The sequence below is a fragment of the Ambystoma mexicanum genome, chromosome 3q, assembly GCF_040938575.1.
Source record: "Ambystoma mexicanum isolate Mex_15411 chromosome 3q, UKY_AmexF1_1, whole genome shotgun sequence".
Classification (NCBI taxonomy): Eukaryota; Metazoa; Chordata; class Amphibia; order Caudata; family Ambystomatidae; genus Ambystoma; species Ambystoma mexicanum.
In genome coordinates, this window is record NC_090926.1 from 169,927,232 (window position 1) to 169,951,444 (window position 24,213).

The following is a 24,213-nucleotide window of genomic DNA, read 5'->3' on the forward strand; positions in this document are numbered from 1 at the left end:
ACACTATCCAAGCACATATAAGCTGCCCTTAAACCATACCCTCTACCATACTGACAGCATGCAAACACTGCACCCAGTTCCCACACTGCGTAACTTTTCACTGAAGCATCTCCAACCACAGTGCACCGCCATGGAGCTATGCAGCAACAAATTGCGACAGTTACCATAATGTACAAACAAAAAACACTCTCTCCTGCATCCCTGTGCACTTAATCACATAATATGGGCATACCCACTTCTGTTCACAAAGTATTGTGCCGCTGGCAACCTACCCACATTCTGTTTGCAACACTGGCCTAGAACGGCTCAAGTGTGTTCCACAACGATTCCTTACATGTAACCACCCTCTAACTGATGCACAATAAAAAATGCATTATTGCCGTGGGTGTCCTCAAGGTCTAGGCTCTTGAGTGCATGGCCTACGGCTTTCGGGCATGCACCCAATAGTCTAGGCCTTGAACACACCCACAGTAACGTAATGTCACCATGTCAGCAACTACGACAATCTACATACACACCACTGCCACCAGCACTCCTACCCAACCTGAACACCACCATGGCGCAATGCAGCAACAAAATACAACAGCTAACATAATGCCCATGTGCGCAGCTAACATTATGCACAAACGGAACATACGTAGGGGTAGTGGCACTTCACCCCAACTCCCCCACACCATAAAACACCCATTCACGAAAACAGGTCGCAATTAGCAGAAGCCACACATACCACAGCCTCCACCACCCGTACCCACAGCCATTCACAAAGTATTGTGTCACTAACCACAAAAGTTTCACAACATTGGGCCTACTTCAACAAATCTGCACCCAGGATAGGCCTTGAACACACCCACAGCAAAATAATGCCACCATGCATATCACCATGTCACCAACTACGACCATACAAATACACACCACTGCCACCAGCACTCCTACCCTGCCATTGCCAACTTACCCACATTCTGTTTCCAACACTGGCCTATAACGGCTGAAATGTGCTCCACAACCATTTCTTACATCTCACCACCCTCTAACAGATGAAGAATAAAAAATGCATTACTGCCATGGGTGTCCTCAAGGCCTACAGCCTGCGGCCTTTGGTCATGCACCCAATAGTCTAGGCCTTGAACACACCCAGAGCAATGCAATGCCACCATGCATGTAAGCAACTACGACAATCCACATACACACCACTGCCACCAGCACTCATAACTAACCTGCGCACCGCCATGCAGCAACAAATTGCAACAGTTACCATAATGTACAAACAAAACACACTCTCCTGCACCCTTGTGCACTTTCATTCACATTCTATGGGCGTACACACTTCCATTCACAAAGTACTGTGTTCACTGCCAACCTACCCACATTCTGTTCGCAACACTGGCCCTACTTCAACCAATCCGCACACACCACACTATGCAAGCACCACCCACTACCGAATGCAGAGTCAATCATGCGTTCCTGCGGTGGGTATGTTGCAGCCCTACGCTCTCGAGTACATGCCCTACACCCTACGGCCTTCAGCCTTGCACCCAATACTCTATTCCTTCCACAGACCCACTGCACCTTCATTCACCCATGCATGCCATCATGTGCCCAACTACCGTATTCCATCCGCAGCACACAGCCACCCGCGCCCCCACCTAACCTATGTCATGTGCAATTCAGTCCCCTTCTACAAATGACCTGCCACCACTCACCACGAAAAGACGTCGCTGCAAACAGCTCACCACAGAAGCTATGGGGCCATTACGACAGCTGCCTCCAATCACCACACAAAGTACTCCCCTACCTATGTGACATGAACCACTTCTCACTCCGCCACCCGTTTCCTCCCTTATTGCCACCAACATATTCCGTACGGTACATTTTGCAGACCCTTACGCCGCCGCACTGTCCTCCGATACACCATGGCGTCTTTCTCAATAAATGTTGACGCACACCACACTTCCCTCCAACCAACCACCAGCCGCTTCCAACCTTCTCCGACAGCACGCCGTACTGAGAGCCAATGACACTTCTGTCCGCGGAGCGAACAGGGAAAAGGGTCAGCGAAGCAGACCCAGATATCACTAATTTTCTGGGACATGCATTTCAGTTCTTTGCAACAAAAGTACGGGTTGGATTTCCACCAAACACATGAAAGCACGCTTTCTTACCCAAGTCCCCGCTCCTGCTGAAAATTTGGTGAAAATCCGTCCAGCCATCCGGCCTGTAGACGTGCGCAAACTTATTCCTCATTCAGTCTATGGAATAAAAATGTTTTGGGACACACGCCCCAAGAACATTGCCCACCCCCCCACAAAACTTCACCCAACTTGGTGAAAAAATTCAGAGCCGGCCATACACTTTATTTGCAAAGTTTGGTGAGGATTCGTCAAGGGGGAGCAAAGTTATAAGCCGGCGAAAAAAAAGTGTTCTTCCTATGAGTTTAGCAACTTAACCGCGGGTCGTGTAATTGTAATGATATATATATATATATATCGTTTTTAATTACATTACTTACCTGTGATTTTTTGTAATGCTTAGTCTGTTCATAAAGGCCTAATAAATAATTGTATTTTTAGATAGATACCTACATTAATGGTGGTGTTCTGTGTGGACTCATTGTAGCCCTAGGCCACACTCACTTGTCCTGAAACTAAGCCTTGATTGCTCATCCACACTACCTTGATTTGATTTTGGCTAACCTCTCAGTGTCTTCCAGGTTTACCATATGTAGGCTGGCCTCCTAAAATCCTGTCCCCCAGGTGCCGATTTTAGAAATACATCTTAACAGTGTACATTTAATTTATAAAGCACTAACCTCACTAAGAAGCAATAGAAACTCAACCAGGGGTTACAAGTAATGATTCGGGGGTAGTCGAAGAGCTGGGATGGAGATAGGAACAGGGGCGGTGGGATCTCAAAGGAGGAGAATTAGGGTTCAGTTTAACGATCAGCGATTATCAAGAGGTGAATAAGAATGCCTAGCTCAGAGCTGTGAGAGTGCAAGCCAATGGGGGGTGGGGGGGCATAGAGTTTGTACTTAAGTATTAATATGGTGAATTGTGTTTGCTAATTTTTGTTTTGAATCTTGTACAATTGCACTTTATTGAACTTGGGTTCTTTTTATTTGGTGTTTTCTCTCATCCCACTATTACTCTGCCCAACTTTTCCATTATTTTGTCTATACTTTTGATTGTTTCACTCATGTTAAAAGATGGCGGCCAAGTTGTGCCTTCCACACATGGCTGAATGATAGAGCTGTGGGAGTTGTCACCAATAGGTGGAATCATAAAGTTGCACTCAACCATAAATGGCTTGGTGTTTGCTGCAGGCTTTGTGTGAACAAGCACGAGTTCGGGTGCGAAACAAGTCCCTTCTTTTTTGTTGCTTTTCTCCTTCGTGGCGGCTGGAAATGTTGTGAATAAACTTTATATGGACTTTTAAAACTTTGGAGTCTGTGTTTAATAACATATTGCAGCTGAGTGCGATCCCGGCACATTTGTGCCTTTTTCTAGGTGTTTACATATTTTCAGTGGTTAGCGTTTCACTTGGGATCAGCACCTTTATTTGTTGGATTTTATGTACGCACAGACCTTCTGTAAGCCGTTGTGTGTTGGAACTTAAATTATTCATTGCTGCCAAGGGTATTTACTATGAAGTGGAACTGGAGACTCCTGCAGTGTAAGGATCAGGACCCCGCTATGCTCCAAGAGTGGGGTCAAGCCACCAATGACTGTTCTGTGAGATTCCTCACTTTGTTAGTAAAATATGCAAAATTAGATAGAATTACCAGATTGAGGAGGTCAATCGTTCATTTAAAAGTCTTCAGACCACTACCGAAGCTGGAAATTAGTTACGGGCCAGCATTGATTCGCGTCTCATTTTGTTTCGAGCAGGACATTAAAAAAACAGAAAAAATACATATTTTGGTGTGACACAATGGATTATGAAACAGGACAAGTGTATACGTTTGTCAAAAGGTTTGATTTTTTTTGAGGAAACAGGTTGAACCGGTTTAAGGGCCACAACTATTTCGAGTGACATCCGAGTGGATTTTTCACTTAGCGAAACTGAGGACCATCTACTCGTTTTAAATTTTATTTTAGAATACGGCTCCTTTGCAGGGATGTAAAAACATAGAAAAGAGGAAGGGATTGCGGGAAAGGGAAAGGGTGGAATCAGGGATCAAGAAGCAGAAATCTCAGAGGCAAATGCGGCCGGCGCATCAGAATGGCTCAAACGAAGAGATCAATGTGTTTTGGCTGTCAGGGCAGGAAATTATATCTTCTCCTTCAATGCAGGTTTTAAATCCCTCTATGCATAACTGTAGATCAATCAGATTTCCAAGTCGGGATAACATTTTTGTCCAACATTAGTTTTAACGGTACTCTGTGAGAAACCTGAAGGCTAGTACCCGGGGAGATGTCATCCAGGTGGCCAGGACATGGCCATCACCTTTGGATCCAGTTTCTGGGGGTGGACCAGTGCAGGAGGCTCACCTGGGTGAGGGGTCTTTGAGGAGTTAAAGTGGGATACCGGATGGCAAGAGGCGGTACCCCCTTCCCTGTAACACCTTTATGCCATCCTACCTGGTTGGATACTTAGGAACGCAATCCACCGACCCCCTTTCGCGACACAAACACTTTCTCACACACAGCTCACTATGAGAGAAAATGGACTAACTGAGCCATATACATGACACTTTGCAATTCCAATGGGCGGGCAGGGTCAGGAAATTATACACACACACCCGACTTCCGTTACACTTCCCCACATGGATAAAATGCGGGGCACGAGAGCACACTCTGAGCAAGGCAAAGCACACAAGGAAGCAGCAGTTCCAAGATGGCAGTTTAATACAAGGCGAAAGACGGCAAAACCAAAGGGGTTCGCAAGGAGGGAAGTGCCCCTGAGCTTTTCAACGAAAGACTGTTACTTTCATGAACCTTCGAGAATAGGAAACGCAAGCCCAGGAATCAAGGCTGAAGAATCCTGCATTGTGTGTCGGAGTTACCCGGGGCTCTCCCGCATCTATAGTCAAGGTGGGGAAAATGGATTGCCGCTGTGGTACTGTCCTTGGCTCCTACGACAAAGCAGCGCCAGTGAAGTCAGCACAGCCGGTCAGTTGGGGAGACTGATAACAAACCGGTCTGTGTTGAAGCCAAGGTTGCAAGCAGCAACATTAGTGAAAGCTGAAACAAATAGTGTCTGAAGCCTATGAGCTAATCGACGCAAGCAAAATTGAACAACAGATGATTGATTGAATTTTGAAGCCAAGATACAACACCTTAGACAATACCTTAGACAGAGTGGTCCGGCACCATGTGTGTGCTCATTCGAAAGTCTCTGTAAGGTAACTGGAAGGTGGTAAAAGAGAAAGACTGGAAAAGTAATTGAGATATCGAAGTGGTCCTCCAAAGGGTCAAGCAAAACCCTTTGCACATTTGGAAGTCTTCGATGTAATTAACGTAAAGAAAGCTGATGACGAAATAGATGATGCTGGTCCGAGCCTGGCGGAAGGAGATCAGCTGAGAGCTTTTGGTTAAAGCAAGTTGTGTTAAAAGTTAAATTAGAAATTGAAATTGGTCCAAGCCCGACGGAGGGAGACTGATCGAACATTGTGTTGAAAAGGATCTGAGCCCGACTGAGGGGGATCCGGGATGAACCGTGAAATTGGATGTATGAATATAAAAAGAATATTGTGTCAAGAGGATCTGAGTCCGGGTGAGGGGTATCCGAGCTGAATGGTAAATTGTCTGAAAAATTGAGTACTTGTGAAATCCCAAGGAGAAAAGACCTTATTATTTGTCACATCAGGCCCTCTGACAGAAGAGACTTTCAAAGGCAAAGAGACTTTGGCACCGAAGGCCCTGATGCTAATGATTAAACTGTATTCTTGTACTAGAGAAGCCAGAGACTGTTCTAAGCTCGAGTGTACCGCCTTGTCCTGTGCTGAAAATGTGGGTAAGGGAGATCAACGGCCTGAACATAGAATTCATAACAAAATCTGAAATTCAATCCCCCTTGCCAGCACGTTATCTGGAGGCTTTCCAAGATTTGGTAATAGCTGATCTTGGACAATTACGACATTTTAAAAGCTGCGCATCCTACAATTTGACTCTAGCACATGCGCGCACGTTGGCTCAAATTCAGAATCTTTCCGATGTGGTAATTAAACCATCGGATAAGGGCTCCAATATAGACCTCCAGAACTGATCCGACTATATAGCTGAAGCCAATTTATTATTTATTTTACTGTTATCCTATGTACTGCCCCTCCCCTTTCCCCCTGTACTTTTACCTCTTCCTGCCTCCCCTGCACTTGCGTGATCTCAATGTCACCTGATCTAGTAGGATCGTTGTCTCCATCTTCCCTCTGTTTTCCCTCCCTTGACTCGTCGTGCCCTGAAACAACTGTGTATAGGCGCGTTATAACTGCCATATCATATCAATAGGCAATTGAGAGATTGATCGCGTTATACCCGATTGGCTACTAATCCTTTTCTTAATGTCATCAGGTAACTTTCGATTCTTTTACAGGATTCTGGTATTCTGGATTTAGACACTGCCAAATTTAATTTGACATCAGCCTCTGTTATTGCTATTTATTTTTTGTCTAAACTTAATAAATCTCTTTCTAAACCACCTGGGAGACCAATCGTCACTCTTTCTGGTTTTCTCCTTAAAAACTTTGCAACATTTGTTGATGAGTCCTTGGATCTCCTGATGTCCACTTTGCTCTCTTTCCTTACGGATACAAAATATTTTCTTGACAAATTTAGATGCATCTATCTACACTTCAAAAGACCATAATGTAGGTCTTGGGGCTTGCACATTTTGCTTGGGCACAAGGTCTCTCAATTATCTTGGTCAGACGAAAACCTTGATAAAGATGATTTCATTTTGTATGAATCCTAATGTTTTTTTATTTGATGATTCCTTCTATCACCAGGTGAGGGGGACTGTGATGGGGGCTACCTTTGCCCACTGGTATGCCAACCTCACTATGGGATATTGGGAAAGTACTTCAGTTTGGTCTCCTGAGAACAAAATCTTTACAGACAAGATGTTTTTGTTGGTTTCGTTATATTGATGATTTGTTTATTATTTGGCTTATCCTATAGGACTCCATGGAAATGGGGACTTACCGTGACTACCGGCACTTGTAATCTGATGGTATTACCTGCAGACAAGGGCCGGTAACATAATTACAGTTTTCTGGTATCCCGACGGTATTACCGCCAGGATACCGGCAAACCCGTAATGAAGCCCTAAGCCTTTATTGCTGATCCACACTACCTTGATTGGTTTTTAGCTAACCTGTCTTCCAGGTTTACCATAAATTTGGGGGGGGGAGGGGGCGCTCCTAAAATCCTCTCCCTCAGTGGCTGATTTTAGAAATCCATTTTAACAATGTGCATTTAATTTATAAAGCACAAACCTCACTGAGAAGCAACAGAGCACTGAAGATAGGAGACCCACCCAGGGGGGTACAAGTAAGGGTTCAGAGGTAGTCGAGGAGCTGGGATGGAGAGAGGAACGGGATGGTGGGATCTCAAAGGGGGGGAGAATAAGGGTGGAGTGGAACGATCAGCGATTATCAAGAGCGCATGAAGGAAATATTAAAAAATGTAATCCCACAAGATGTGGCACTTGCAACTTGCAACTCCATATGAATACCCTTAATTGCAACAATATTTATTTATGCTGAAAGACCTTAAAGCCACTCTGATAAAAGATGAACTCATTAGAAGTTCTAGTGCTTATTTGTTCAAATATTTCAAGAGATTAGCACCATGCCCTCCATAACTTTCCTAAAACCCCTCGTCTTTTTCCTGGTTGCTGTTGTCGCCCCCTGGTATGTGTGTTCATTGGTGTCTAATTGTTTTCACGTACCCGCCGCCAGATAGGGCTAAAATAACCGCAGCCTTTAATCTGTAGGGCAGGTCATAATAAAGTGGATGCAACACAGATTGCTTGCTTCTAATGGCACTTCTAGGATGTTATGGTATATTTCCATTGAATGGAAACCCATGGAGAACGACGCACTTTGGTAATCTGTGATGTTTCATTCCTGGTATGCTGATGCAGTCCTTCCGATGTTGCGAATGCTCGTTTACATTTCGTAAAATGTTGTAATTTTGAAAAATTGCATTTAATCAATATCATTTAAAAAAAGCAGAATAAGTGCTAGCTAGTCCTCGGATAAAGAAGATGGTCTCATTACATCATGACAGTGAGCACTGAACTCCGGAAGGGACTCCAAAGACTTTTGTAGGAGTGCAATACCCAAATTTGGCAAGCCCATCTAGAGTACGTGGGCAATCCTCTACTGTACTGTGCATTGCTGGATGAAATGCAGTAACGAGGAAGCGTGTGCTCCGCCAATCCTATTCTTTAATATAGGTTTTGTCATTTTGGAGTTGAAATTGCAAATACTTACCTTCACAGTGGTTGCAAAATATATTAATCTCTGAAAAACCCAACAACTCCAAAATGTGAACGTGTAAAAGCTAAACATTTACAGGCTGGAATAAATGTTTCAGCCAGACATCTGATGGGAACTTTGATCGAAGACGGCAGCATATCTGGAAGAACGAAGAGCCTAAACAAGCAGAGTGGTATACAAAAGCAAACAAATGAGGCTTGGGGAATCCCACGTGCACGCCTACATACCTGGCAGGCATACCATTAAAAAACCAACCAACCAACCAAACAAATAAATAAATAAATAAATACTGGTTTGTGGGATATGCTTACACACAGACACACCCACACACACCTGCTGGTCAAGAGCCTGCTAAAGGAGCACCAGTAGACAGCCACACACAGGGTGAGAACTTTCCATGGAGATGCAACCCAGCCAAGTAGCATCAAAAAGCAGGTGGTCTACAGCATGCTACTTCACCAATGAACACATGCACACACAGCTACTTTAGTTCACCCCAATCGTTGGCTTCCGTCACCTCCACCCATCTTGTGAAAATATCCAGTGTCGCATAAGTTCAAGGTAAATAATGCGAAACTTGATTCTCTCTTCTCAGTGATGTAGAACATGTTTGTACCATTGTGTATAGGTATAAGACCTGTGTTTGCCCATCTCCGAGGAAAATGCCTGAGGAGCCAGAATAATCCACTTGTTGTAGAAGGCACATATAAAATCATATGGCATTGAGAGGTTTGTCAAGTCCATATTCTTTTTTGACTATTTCCAGATATGTAGAAGTACCACCTACTAAAGTGAAATTATTGAGTACAGCTGATGCCTGCCTTCACCATTTGAGAAAAGATACATTCAGGAGTATTAAGTATTTCGAAACTACGTCTTTACAAGCTATCAAAGGCAAGCTATCTGTATTTTTGTACAAGATATCAACCTACACACTTCACACTATTCAGAAAAATCTTCCATACACTGTTTTCCAATGGTACGAACACGACCAAAGTCCTGTCGCTGAATTCAAACCTATTACTTGACTTTGTACTTTCTTGCCGGCTGGTTTGAAACACTCTTTTCCTTTCTTCCTACAGTACACGCTAGCCAGGCCCAATGTTGCTCAAAGGAAAATGCAGCAGACTACAATCGAGACATACATATATTATGTGTTCATTGAACATGTGACAATGAGATCCATTAAACCACAGAGCAAACTCTTAAACATAATAAAGCGTTTGTCAGATAAATCATGATAACAAATAGTGCGATGTACTACTTCCACAGAATGGGATGTTCACGACAGTGACGAAATCCAGTCCACCTGACAGTTGGAGATTTAGACATGTGTAACCTTTCAGATCCTCCCAAGTGCGTTCCCGCTGATACACCTCCAAGGAAAAAGAAAAGTAAGGGATGTCGGACCTTATGTGCTCCGACACTTCAGAAACATTCTAAAGCTGACAGCATGCATCCACTTTTCAGTACTTTCAGAACATGCATAAATCTGCAGAGTAAAGCTGCCCGGTGGCATTATGAAAGATCCTAAACATATTTAGCTGTGAAACAGAAAAGCCTCCATGCACTTAGTCAAGAGATGATCCTATTTCGCCTTTTCAACAGCAACATCAACAGAGTACAAAAAGCTCATGTTTTTCAACTCTTAATATTTCTATTCTGACACAGATGTAGCTGTATACACGATTGCCAGCGGTCTAAAGAGAAATCTAAACCAAGAGCATTTGTGATGCCCCTGGGTACAGTTCATGTTTAGATTCCACTTAAAGCCACTCAGTGGTGCCATGGATTCCACACTCTTGGATACAAGGCAAGACCAAAAAGAAGAAACAATCTAGAACTAAATATATCACCATCTCTTTACCTTATGTTGCACCTTTTTAAAGAGGATACTGCACGGTGCAAGAATAATCCATCAGATACACTTTCCCTGTTCTACAAACGCCAGCTGATTTAATCCCCAAACAGGTTACTCCATTCATATCTGGGATACACACTTTAAACTGAGATTTTCTTGGAGTCAACCATTGAACTATGCCTTAAACCAGCATGGTCTTCATACAGGGTTCATAGCAATGAGTGTTACCTTTGAAATAAGACAACCTATAAATGACCAATGATCTCCTAGACCTACTCCTTTAACTGAAAGAAAGAAAAAGGAAGTATTTTCGAAGCAATTTCAATGAAGTAAATTACATCAAAGCAATTTACTTCGTTGAAATGACATTGAGCCCAACTACTAAACATCCAAAGAAATGCTTTAGTGCTCAGGGTTCTCTCAGGGGTCTGCAGGAAAAAAACCATCTCCTATGTAAATGTAAACTCCATTTGTATCAGTAACACACAAAGGCGTAGGGGGCTGTTATGATGTATTACAGTTGTATCATTGTAAATAGTTCTATGTTCTGATGTGCATGCGCCCGTGTATGATTCTGGAATGCTCATTTCAGAATCATACACAGAGCGTAGTTGGAGTGAGAAGTCTGCCCCACCTGGGAACTCCTTTGTTACAATAAACCAGAGGTATAAACCATAATCTACTGAGTCGGCGAACATATAATTTTTATTAAAGGGGCTTCAGAAGGAAGGAACTCTCAGAGCACTAGTGGGGATTTTTCTTCAATTTTTAAAGACAGGTTAACTAAGCCACTGACTGCTCTGCTCAGAATCTCTTTTCAGATGGAGGCGTGGTCATGGGGGAAGAAGCTCAAGCCAGAGCTAGTGGCAGAGTGGACACTAAATTGCATTGTCAAAACATAAAAAATGCAAGGGGCAAAAAGACAATCAGATTGCCATTTAATTTAGCATGGCCTTATATGGGGAGCCAGTAAAAATTAGATGGGTGTCTGCAAGATATCCAGTGCATTATACGAGAAACATGGCTCTTGATTTAGACCCTTCACTGTCAACTATTAGGGGACACAGTTTTGTGCATAGTCTATTAAACGGTTTAAGGACTGGCCAGACCATTGGGACAAAAATGTTCTTGACAAAAGAAAAATCCTTAAAAACACAGGAAATTACACAATCAAGGAAAACATGCAGTGTATAATGCCTGTGCATGTCTCCGGTCCACAATAACTGAACCAAGAAAATAAAATTAACAAGGTTCCTGCATCCCAAACATTGGGGGAAGATACAACATCAACTTAGAAAAGGCCTATATGCACAGCCTCTTTGAGTGCTTGCTCCGACATAAAACGTTAATATTGGTATTTAAAAAATAACTTTTTGCTCTCTTTCTATTTCGTAAATATGTTGGCAGGATCAGCATTCTTATTACTGTGGATACTGAAAACCACCCAGTCATTAGATTTGGTGGGACAATTAAAGCTTCCATTGAAGCCTAGGTGTTGGAGGGATCCCATTTACGAGGAAGTAGTGCGCCAGATGGCTAGATGGATATAGGAACTGCTGTGTGCCCTGGATATGCATGCACAGGTAAGCAAGAAGCATTGGGTTGAGGGGGAGAAGGGAGTGCGTAAAAGTTAGGGTTTGAATACAATTGCATTAAGCATAGACATAGTAAAAAGACTTATATTCGCTGCGATTAACAGAAGTCTTCACTATGTGTCTATGCTTAATCTAATTGTGTAGAAACCATAACTTGCACACATTTTCAGCATTAAAAAGGTATTTTCTGGGTGCACAGGTATTATTTTAGCACTCTATGTAAAATTACAGCACATTTTGAGACAGTGATTTCACTATCTCAGAATGCTCCAATTGGAATGAGTATTTACCTAATGCCCATAGACCTGGTAGTATTCTTATTCTCTGTAGCCCCCTAAAATAACTTTGGATTTTGAACAACAGTAACTTGCTCTTCTCAATGACAGCATGAAGACTAACTTTGATTTCCTGTTAGTAGACGATTTGAATCTCTGGGCAAACAATAAGTCTGACCTACAAGCCATTTCAATCTTTAATGCTCTTGAAGCACATAGTTTCCACCAACCTTCTAAGACTGCTACACACAATGAAGGAAACATCTTAGACTGGGTTCTCTACCATAATCTTAACATCTCGCTGTCCTCTATTGATGCTTGTCCGTGGTCTGATCACTGGCTGATAACCTTCGAGTTGCTACTTCCAACGGCAGTACTACAGGTTGACTCTAATCCTAGAATCCTGAAAAGGGTTACGAATGTGAACAAACCAACCCCCTTGACTATTTCCACTTTAGTTCTGCAGGTCTCTCTAAAATCTGTACTATTTGTAGCTCTAATGAGCTGGCATAGTAATTTTATAAGGGGCAATCGAATCAATCGCTCCTCTGTGACTTACAGCTATTAAAACTGAGAATAAATACAAATGTGGTTTAATGACATCATCAAATTCAGGAAAGCAAAAAAGATTGGGTGAAAGAACTTGGCGGAAAAACCCTTGCAATTATTCCTTGCTTTCCTATAGAAAGTCTGCCAACAGGCACTTTTTTCAGCTAAGCAGGCCAACTATAACTGCTGAATTTCTAATGCTAACTCCAGTTCTAAAGAACTGTTCGTAAGACATCTAGAAGTGATGGGAATGATAAGTCTGAAGGCCAAAACTGATCAAGATCTACAAAATGAATTCATGAATAAAAACTCTGAACATCAACAAGTGAGAATTTTGTGTAAAAAGCTGATTGACATTCTGGCATTTGACACATCCATAAATCCACCCAGGTATTCCTTTCATCAGGTTTCAGAAGACAAAGGCGGTCATTACAACCTTGGTGCTAAGTGCACCAACTTTACCACCATGGTGTAAACTACGTTTACACCATGGTGGATGGCGGATTTACCGCCCCATTCCAAGGTGAGTGGGGCGGTAAATCCCCATTTCCCATTTTCCCTTCCCCATTCCCATTTTTTCCCCATAGGGCATAATGGGAGTGGGGAGGGCTCTAATTACGCCGCCGTAAATTACGGCGGCGTAATTAGCACCATGGCGGGTTAGCGCCATGGATTTTAATGCCTGCTAAAAGCAGGCGTTAAAATCAGAAACAGGCGTTATGGGTTAACGGTGGCGTTAACCCTTAACGCCCGAGTTGTAATGAGGGCCAAAGTCTTCACTAATATAAAGAACATGAAACTGACTGCTTGTTTGGGTAACTGCTTGTTTGGGTGACGTATGTCCAACACGTATTCTGAAGGATTGCTTGGACTTCCTCCTTCCGAAAATTACATAGATTGTGAACTCCTCCTTTTTGGATTCCAGTATTCCAGTTTGCCTTAAGGAGGCATGGATTACCCCGTCCTCAAGAAGGATAATCTAGACCCTGCAGTTGGCATAAATTATAGTCCCATAACAAATGTTCCCTCTTTAATGAAGATTCTTGATAGAATTGTCTATTTGCAACTGCAGGAGTTCATTGAGGCACGCAATTTACTGGGGGGTCGGCAAACAGGGTTAAGAGCAAAACATGGAACAGAAACAGCTCTACTTGACTTGAAATCTAACATTGTCAACATCATTGACAACTGCCATACTGCCTTGCTTATGCTGTAAGATCTTTCTGCTGTTTTCGACCTTGTCGGTCATTCACTACTCGTAAAGGGATTGGTAAAGGTTGCTAGATGCTCAAAGTGCTGCAGCATGGATTAAGTCTTTCCGGGGGGCCTCGATCTGTGAGAGCTGCAATGGATGACTTCTAGGCATGTCCTGTTGGACTTAATTGTAGTTTTCCACAGGGATCAAGTTTATCCCCTACTCTTTTCATTATTTATACTAGGCCGCTCTTTGACTTATTGGATGGCGCTGGCATCATTTACAGGAATTACGGAGATGATTCGCAAATCTTGTTGGTGTGGTCTGATGACTATGATCATTATCAGCTCTTTGATGCTTATGGGTTTTGCACGCTTTATAAATGTAAAAATAAATAAATGATTCACAGGCGATTACTCAGATCTACTCTATGGCTCAATCTTGAATGGCGGTTAATTCCCTTGCGTTAAATGATAAGATTGAGCTACTATTAGTTGGATCTGGTCCAAGGTTGAGGAAAATGGGCTCTTCAAACAGACAATTTTTGATTGCTGGTTGTGTTATCACTGTGGCCTCTTGTATAAAACCCTGGTATTCTATTTCGATTCCCAGTTTTCTTTTTACTAAACACACTCATCAGCTTTGTTAATTTTGTTCTTATATCAATAGATTATTGTGCCAAATCCATCCATACTTAACTTTGGAGAACATAGCCCCGTTGGCCACGGCTCTGATTAACTTAAGGCTTAATTATTGCAATGGTCTTTTGGCTGGTACATGCAAGGCCAACATGAACAAATTGCAGATCTTACAGAATGGGACTGCCCAAGCTATTTACGGGCTTGGTAACAGCAGACACTCATTACACTGGTTACCTGTGAAACACAGGATCCAGTAGAAGGTACTGACCCAACTCAGAAAAGACTTGAAAGACAGTAGCTTGCTTCTCCGACCCGACTTTAAATTAGTTAAATTTAGGGGCACCAGATTTGACATATGGGCAATAAGTGGGTGGAACGCCCTGCCATCGTCACTCCGGGATCTTACTTGCCCTTTCTGCTTTAAAAAAAGAGCTGAAGACGTATATTTTTAATGAAGTACTTGAGTAATTGTTTTATCGCTTTAACGTCTACCTTCGTTGCTCAGGATTTTACATGCCCACGCTGTGTGAAATCAGCTATTGTATTTTTTAATGAAGGTTTGGAGTTTCTGTTTTTAAGTTGGTACTTGTACTGTTTTTTGTCCGTCTGGTAGCCCTCAGGCCTTTGGGCGTGTGGTGCCTTATATAAGCATCAAAAGAAATAAATTACTTTTGAACTGACAAATTGTGCAAGATAGGGTTTGCACACTATAGCATTATGCTTAGACATAGTAAAAAGCCCAGCGAATATGCTAAATATAAGACTGCATGTTCTACATGGGCAAATAGCGGTATGCAGGGGTAAAGCCATCACAGGTATGTTCTTACAGGGGCAGTTGCCAGCTTGTTGGGGGGAAAATTCATCACAGATGTGTCACAAAAGAGGTAAACATTGGCATTTTGGCACAAAACCATCACAGTTTTGACTTTACAGGGGAAAATGCAAAAGCATTTATGGGCAAAAGCCATCACATGTGTCTCCATATAGGGGCAGATGCTGTCAATATTTGGGCAAAGGTTTCATGAGTGTGTTCCTACAGTGGCAATACTGGCATATTTGTATTTCTATATGTACAGTCTATCTACAAAATGTCCCCAACAAACAGCCTTACATCTATTAGTTTACTGCAAGGATTACTGCATGGTTATTCCTATGCAGTGTTAGTTTATTGGTATTTTTTATTCACGGTCATACCCTCCAATGGAACCCCTTTGCACGCTATCAATGACATTTATAATAAATAATATTTAAACAAAATAGATAAATGAAATTATTTGGCGCTGAATGGTAGCATTGCCGCTTTGAGTACCATTTGTTAGGATGGATTTTCACAAAAAAACGGTTTACATCATTTTATAATTGTACTTCTGACATTATATGAATGATTATCAAAACTAACCAGATAAAACGTATGCAAATGTTATGCCAGATCTTTCCTCAAACGAATAATGCATTGCTATACAATTGATTTCGATTTTAAAAGTTATGACAATATCAATACATGCTTTGATTTGGAACCTTAATTACTATGGAATCTACCTGATTCATGATGGATAATTTTCGTCCTAGTCTATTGTCGAATCGAAAGCCTTTCCTTTTCATCCCATCATCTGATTCTGATTTGACCGTCTTCTCGTTGTCCCCCTTCTCCTCCCCCTCAGACAGCTCTTTCTGTTTTTTCTTCCTTCTGCGATTTCTCCGTTCCTTGGCACTCTTTGAGCTAAGTTTAGAGAACTCAGATGAACTTCGAGACAACGTTCCTTCCCCTTCCTCTTCGATGGCATCTTCAGAGACTGTTCCCGCTGAAGTTGCAACAGCAGCCTGAAAACGAATAAAAATATGTTAATCTCCAAATAGAATAAAGGAAAAAGAAAATCTGCAGCAAACCCTTTGGTACGTTTAAGAAATGAACAGAGAAATTGCGCTATTGAATTTACAATGCTGCATAAGAAATATGTATCAGAAATGTAACAATTGAGAATTAATCTTGGAAGCTTTTTTTTTCGTTGCCAGACCATCAGTGAATATATGAGTTAACTGCACCTTAGTTGGTACAAAAATGCAGCAATAGATAGAAGACCACGTTAAGCAAATGATGGGCCTCATTATGAGTCCGGCGGTAGCCGTGCCGGTAAAACTGGCAGGCTGCCGCCTTAACCATACCAGCTCTGGACTGGCCATTACAGCCCCAGTGGTCCGGTATTTAAGGAGCCAGCATTCCGTTACTCCCCATTCCCGTGGATAGGACTCCATGGGAATGTGGGTCATGGAAACTCCGGCACCATGCGGTAATGGTGGCGGTGTTTCCACGTCTGTCTGCTGCCGGGGGCGTTACGCCTGCCAGGTCAGATCTGGCGGGTGTAACACCACACGGCCATAGAAGTTATAGTTGGCTGGTCCGGAAAACGGTGCCGGTACAGTTTTACCGGTACTGTTAAATCCAGACCGGCTAACTTGTAATGAGGCCTGATGTCTTTAAAGCAACTTTAACGCATAAAAACGTATTCCTCGTCAATGTTTTTACAATGTTTGTATTTGATAATAGGCATCCTAACTTACATCTACAAAGGCCCACTTTTATGCTGAGTTTCAGCACTACACGGTGTATGATTAGGAAACATTATAAAAGCACAAACCACCTACTCAACGGTGAAAGGTCATTTTGTTTGGATGCAATAGTATGTGTTGCTCATCCAATATGGAAAAAAATCAACTCTAAACAGGAGGCTAATCAAGGGTGGCTGAATGACATGCACTTTGATGAATTCTTACCTCGCTTGGAATTATGTGCCAAATCACTCTAAGTCACTATTGGCAGCGAGTGATTCCATCACAAAAAAGCCCAAACCGCCACTTTTCAACCAGCATTCCTCTGAAAGATGAACCCTTTCATCCCACCAGTGATTTGTGATGAATCCAGAGAATTCTTCCCTTTTCCTTAAGGGGGAGCCACCCACTGTGAGACTAGGGAGGTGAGTCTGTTACGCAAAACCCTCCCGAAGGGATTTGGGCAAGCAGGATCTCACTGCAAGTGCCTCCCCGGTTGGACAAGTTGGTAACACCTCCCTCAGCCCAAACGTCCCACGTTTTTTCTGCATACATCTGAGTAGATGAAAGTATTAAAGTACTGGGGCATTCACGCATGCTTGTCTTGGTTGCTGACCCCTCCTGGCATATAAGGGAAACAGCCCTTACCTGGCGAGAGAGAGGAACGGATGTGAAGTCTGCCAGCCCAATGGAGTCTGCCTAGAGCAACAATACAAAGCAGATGCAGCTTTGAGGCAGGATAACAACAGTTGTGTTTTGAGCGGAGAGCCTGTGCAACACTGCCAAGACCAGGTGTGCCATGTAAACAGAGACTCAAAATCTATCCCGGCGAGAGAATGAAACGCAAACAACACAGGAAAACGGCCTGCCGGAAAGGAGGCCAGTGGAGAGAAGGCAGCAGTTGAGCAGGCAGCCAGGGGAGGGAGTCAAGAGCCAGAATCCAATGCCACTGCATATGGAGCAACCGCCTCTCCCTTCGAAGGTGACTGCGGAACAGCAGGTACATGGAAGGCAGTAAGGAGAGAGAGAGAGGAGGGTGATTGAGCTTGCAGCCTTATGCAAGAGAGTAAGAAAACCATTAAAGAAGCTCATGGGCCTAACAAGGAAGAGAAAAGAAACTAACAATGGAATATGAGGATCTCAAACCACTAAAGGGGATATTAGGAACCAGGAGCAACCCCTAAAAAGAGGGGAACAAGAAACCTATACTCTAGAGCTGGGTAGAACAAAGAGGAACAGACCCGAAAGGGCATAGTCTTCACAGAACAGACACCTGGACCAGAGGCAGAGGCCCGGACAGAACAGAAAACCAAAGAGACAGAAAGGTGTTAGAAACACGTTGACAGTCTCTTGAATTGAGCGGTCTCTGTGGGATAGCCACAAGTCATGCCCCTCAGAGTGCATAACAGTCCAGGCGGGAGGGGGGGTCAAAACTAATCTTTGAACAACTGAAGTACATTCCAAGCCAAGCCCTACATAACAGAAAATGTTTAAAGATTGTACAGACCAAAGTTTACCCTGCTAAGAGGAAATCTTAGGAAACCTTATGACTTATTGAATGTGTATTTGAATTACATAAGAACACTTTTTTTTATTTATTGGAGCTGTGAAAGCATCAGAGTACCTGGAATAATCGAGAGAGGCCATTTCCAGAGACATTTGGTTAAGAGGGGGGTCATGCACCAGTCAACAGCAAGCAGAGAAGTTCTTTTGATTGGTTTTCCTTTAATAGTTTTAGGGTCAGATAGCTAGCAAGGTTTTGGGCAGAGGACTGAACAGATGCAAGTAAGACATCATGACAAGCACTTTTTATTGTGAGGTATTAAATAGGGAATCACTGCCAACCCAACAGGGCTAGGTGAGGGATTTTATTTTTCTTTAATAAAACCTAAATTGTTTTTGGAAACGTAACCAGCTGTTCGTGGCCTATCTCTGTTCCACCACAGACTCTAAATCCACAGACAATGGACTGGCAATATAACCTACACAGATGCTAAATGGAATTAAGTTCCAGATGGTGGAAGCTTGGACAGAGAAAGAGGATTCTCCCTATTCTGGTAGATTTTGTGACTGGGATGACAAGGAGAGCTGTGCCTGATCTAAGCTTTCTGGTAGGCCTGTAGGGTGTGAGCTTGTGTTGAAGATATTCTGGTCCTGTGTTATGCAGAGCTCGCTGGGTGATGCACATTGCCTTGTTCAATCTCTACATGTTGGACATTGGAGATAGTTTGAAGCCTGTCGCGTTTGCCACACCAAAAATGTATAATCTGAAACCGATATGGATGGCATATGCGGGCAACTTCCCGATATTCGACTGTGCATAAATCGGCCTGCTGCACTTGCTTACCGCCTTCATAAAGTTTGCCCAGTCACATTCTCTTACGGTTAATCCAAATAAAACTAAAGTGGTGTACTGCACAAAAAAGAAAAAAAAATACTGAATTTCACTGGCGTGTTGGCTCGGACCCTTTAGAGAGGATTGAAAGGTTTATCTCCTTTGGATTCCCCATCACCGCTTAACCCCACAAATCGCAGGTTAAAAACCTGTGTAAAAGCACTCTCGAACCAGCTGTACAGAGTCAATGCAAGATTCAGCAGGTTTTCGCTAGGTCCTATCCTCAAGTTGTATGAGGAGAAAATGGTCCCAAAAATGTTATATGATATCGAGGTTCACGCATCATGGGTTTTAGATTTCTTTAGTGTATTTAGAACGAATGGGGTGGAGGAGAGTCCTGAGGGGGCAGAGTTCTGTTCCACTTGCAGCTATTAGATATGAACTCTGCCTGTACCCTTTAAAATGCAGGGCTCATGGACATTTTAATTTTTTATTATAAGATTTTAAATCACTTGAAAGAATCTCCGTTTTATGATTTAAAGATAATCATGGATGTGTACAGGGATAGATTTGTTTCAGAATTTGCCCCATTCTGCACTGACCTGCTCAGGGAAATTGGCCCATGTAACTAAGATCTGATAACAAATCCCAGGAGAGTTAAGTGGATTCTTTATGAAGCAGATTGGTCTGGAACCATGGACGAAATGTACAGGTATATTTCTTTGAAGCATCTAGGTGGTGAATACAAACAAGCGGGAACTTTATCCAGATGAGAAGAGTCAGCAGTGTTTAAGGTTTAAATGCAATTTGGTCGTAACTAGGGAAGTCATGGTGAGGTATGCTGTGTTACAGCGTAGCAGAGTGTAGATTCTGTAGGGATAAAGACTCAATTGAGTCTCTGAAACACTAAAATTTGAAACAGAATTGATTTCATGTGAACTTGTCAGGTCCAAGTCCATAGTGCATCGAAGGTTGTTTACTGTGCTGAAGGTTGGTCTAGAGAGAGCGACAAAGGGGTGGGTTGGGGGAAGAGGGCAGTCTTCCCGCAGATCATGATTTCTGATTTTCCGGGCTTGAGAAGGAGGTGGTTAGCAGTCATCTAGTGGTCGATTTCTGTGAGGCAAGATGCAAGGTCAGGGGTGGGGTTGGCAGGGTCCGTTGGGATCTTGAAGATGATTTGGGTGTCATCTGCATCGTTGTAGCAAGCTGTGAGAGTGGATAATAGCGGCGGAGGGGGCTCACATGAGGCGATTACTGGCCAAGCAATAGCCTACCTGCTCACAAAACATGCAAGCATAGGTGGACCACGTTCCTCTGGGAGCCAATCCATAGTGAGGCACGACACTAAACTGGCAAGCAAAGGGAAAACCAGGAAAGAGGGCTTCTATTAATATGTACCAGCCGAGTAGAATCCCATCCCTGTCGAAATCAGGACCACTCCAACACTCCTGCAGTTCAGCAAGGAACCCAAGACCCCGCTCTTCTGGAAATACCTAGGTCACTTAGGACCTGATACTCCTAAGTGTATAACACCCCTTAAGTATTGGACATCCAAGCTATTACAACCTGCAACCTCCCTTTTCTGCAGACCTCTAAAACCAAATTACTTGTCGATGCTCCATTGCTTCCTAGCTAGCTTTGAGCGATACAGACCCAAATACAAAAATACAAAACAAAATGTACAAAAATACTATCTTACCTGCTGCATTGTTGGGTGCTACTGGCCTACTGTAGCTGCTAGTGCATCCTGTAGACTAGGTGCAACCCCATCTAACCACTCTTAATAGAATGCATCACCTTCTTAATCCTAATCAACCTCTGCTTACCCTTCCTCTGGGGATACTATGAACTTCCCTCTCCATCATAGGCCAAACCTACACCCATCCCCTTATGTCTTTTACCTTTCATAGCAACACTCCCCACCCTTCACCCAATCCATCCTGCTAGCCGGGCTCCCCAAATCCCCCTCCAATATCAGCATTGAGCTCTGGAAGACCCAAACACTTTCCAGAAAAACCTGCATCATTGACCGTCCCAGCTTGCCACAAGACACCCATATAGCTGTAATGGCCATTACTGGAACGGGATACTCCTTATAACGGTACCCTTTCTTTAGCTGCCCAAGCCCCCTGCGCATCCCCCATCAGTATTTTATTCTGTACATGGGCATGCATGCCAAGATTTTTTTTTTCTTTGCCACTGTCTTATAATTTTAAAGTACACTCTCTGGGCTTAGAAGCTTGCTCTGCCATATGCTGCATGAATCAGATATTTTTCTTTGCAGATCTTGTGAGCAGAACTTTGCAGCCTAAGAGCCTCACGCTCTGTGTGGAAAGTGTTTTGGCCCTGCCAACTGTTCAGATTGTTGCTCATTCAGGATGGCTCCCGGTTTGCTTGAGGAAAGACCACCAGAATCCATTAGAAACAGCTAGCCCATCTGGGCGACCCAGAGTATCCGCCTAACAGAGGATAATAACAGCTCATGAGCTGAAGGTTTTACAGGGCCCATCAGCAGAGTAATGTCCAAGGCAAAAATACAGTGTCCTAAGGCAACAAAGTGGGCCAATACCGAAATCTGCTCTCATGGGTATTGTGACAAATCACTGGATGTCGTCTCTTGTCCCCAAGGGGGGCCCTTTCTCATGAGGCCAGGGAGGTGAGGCCACTACCAGATAGTCCCCCTGGGGGTGGTATCATGTGCGAGGATCTCATGGGGAGAGAACCCCACCCGCCTCCCCTAGGGAGGACGACCATCTAGAGTACAGCCCTTGTAAGAACGTCGCACCTCCACATACTCTAATCTCTCCTTCCTCTAGTAAGCTGTTTGTAGACAGTAGACCTATGTACCATTATAAGGCAGACTACGTTAAGGTTCTGGAAAGTACTGAAACAAACAAGAACATCAAGAACCTAGGTAATCCAAGTACTGGGATAAGTGGGCCCCACAGAGTGATAAAGATTAAACCAGTGAAAAAGAAAAGGGACTTTTACAATGGGCCCAGACACTGCTGGTAACATTGTATAAAAATCAATAATGAACACCTTGTTTCAGGCAGACGCAGAGGATGGCTGGTGTGTTGCGCACCTAAGGCCTCCGCTGACCCCATCACATGTGGGGTCCCTCAGGGGTCATGTGTCTCTCCCACACTGTACAACGTGTTCACTAAGCCCCTGTTTGATGATCTTGACGGTCTGGGTGTCACCTACACTAACTATGCTGATGATACCCAGATCCTCATCCCGCTGACGGGAGATTACAACACGGATTTGGCCTTGGTGGACAAGGTGTACCTCATCATCCAGGCATGGATGGCCTCCCATAGTCTATGCCTGAATGATGACAAGACCGAACTCATCATCCTGGGATCAGCCACAAGCCTAAATAAATTGGACCTCAACTACTCCAGCTTCACCATAGACGGCAACGCTATAATGGTAGCTAAGGAAGTGAAAACCCTTGGCATCTACCTCGATTTCTCCCTCTCCTTCCATAAACAGGTCAGCTCCATGGCCTCCGCCACAGCCTACACATGCAAGCTTATACGCTCGGCCAAACCCCTCCTTTCCACCCAAAGCTGCATTACTCTAACCAGAGCCCTCATACTTTTCAAAATTGGACTATTGTAACTCCCTCTATGTAGGTGCTAACAAACAGGTTACCAATAAAATCCAGATCCTACAGAACAATGCACTCAGAGCAGCGCTTAGCTTCCCTAAAAGAGAACACATCTCAAATATTAGGAGAACTCACAACTGGCTCACCACCATGGACAAAATCCTGCTTAAGGTCGCCTCCCTCACCCACAAATGCCTTAACAATGCAGCTCCCCGTTATCTAGCCGACAGAATAACTAGATAAACGCCCAACAGACACCAGAAATAGCAATGCTAACCTGCTCGCTGTTCCCAGATTCAAGTGAAAAAAAATGGGCGGCAATAGCTTCCAGGTGAAAGCAGCCCAACACTGGAACACACTACCACCCTCCGTTAGAGCACCACAAACCTACCACCAATTTAGGCGTAACTACATCCAATGGCTAAAGAACAAAGACCAATACTGCACATTTTTTTGAACTTGTAACTCTTTCGCAATTGTACTCTACTGTCTCCTTGTAACTGCATTTCCTCACTGCATCCTTGTATAATAATGTAAATAATGTACAGCACTGTAAATTGAGAATATACTTGTAATGCTTGCTCCTTCATACCTTCTGGTCCGGTGCGCCATATAAATAAACAAACAAACAAACAAACAAACAAACAAACGAGGGACACAGGAATCTGCGTCGCTGATCAGGAGGGACAGAACTCCAAGGACGCCGGCAGTTCACCGCGTCTGATGATCAGGAGCTCTGTAAGAGCAGACCCGTTCCGAGCCAGTGTCGAGAGGAGGATGGACAGCAGAAGGCAGCCGGGAATGTCGTCACACAGCCGGAGGCAAAGCAAGACGGCGGAGAAGCAGAATGGAACACCTGCCATCCAAAGAAGCCCCAGTGACGTGTCAAAGACCTCAACATAGTAAAGGGCAGTATGGGAGGCCCGAAGGGGACGCAGGGCGCCTAGGTGCATGCAGTTGTCCCTAGGCTCCGTTGAAACCATAACACTTGGATGGAACGGAAGGGGTAGAAAGCCTACAAACCATCTCCTCCTTCTTCCTGAGGTGAAACAAGTCGGTTGATCACCAAGAAAGGGTTCAAGGACTCCAAGTACTATAAAGACAACTTGAGAGGGAGAATCCCTCACAACAGTGGGAGGGATAAAAACAAGAGTGATACGAG

At 43.5% G+C, this 24,213-nt stretch overlaps 1 protein-coding gene across 7 annotated transcripts in view; it reads right to left on the reverse strand.

Moving 5' to 3' along the window:
- Positions 1 to 24,213, reverse strand: part of SCN8A (sodium voltage-gated channel alpha subunit 8) — a 1,610,732-nt gene that overhangs the window by 752,066 nt on the left and 834,453 nt on the right. For all 7 annotated transcript variants that reach the window (XM_069653414.1, XM_069653412.1, XM_069653417.1 and 4 more), the window contains exon 11: positions 16,093 to 16,374. In XM_069653414.1, the coding sequence (XP_069509515.1) occupies positions 16,093 to 16,374 (282 nt within the window). The remainder of the gene's footprint in view (positions 1 to 16,092; positions 16,375 to 24,213) is intronic.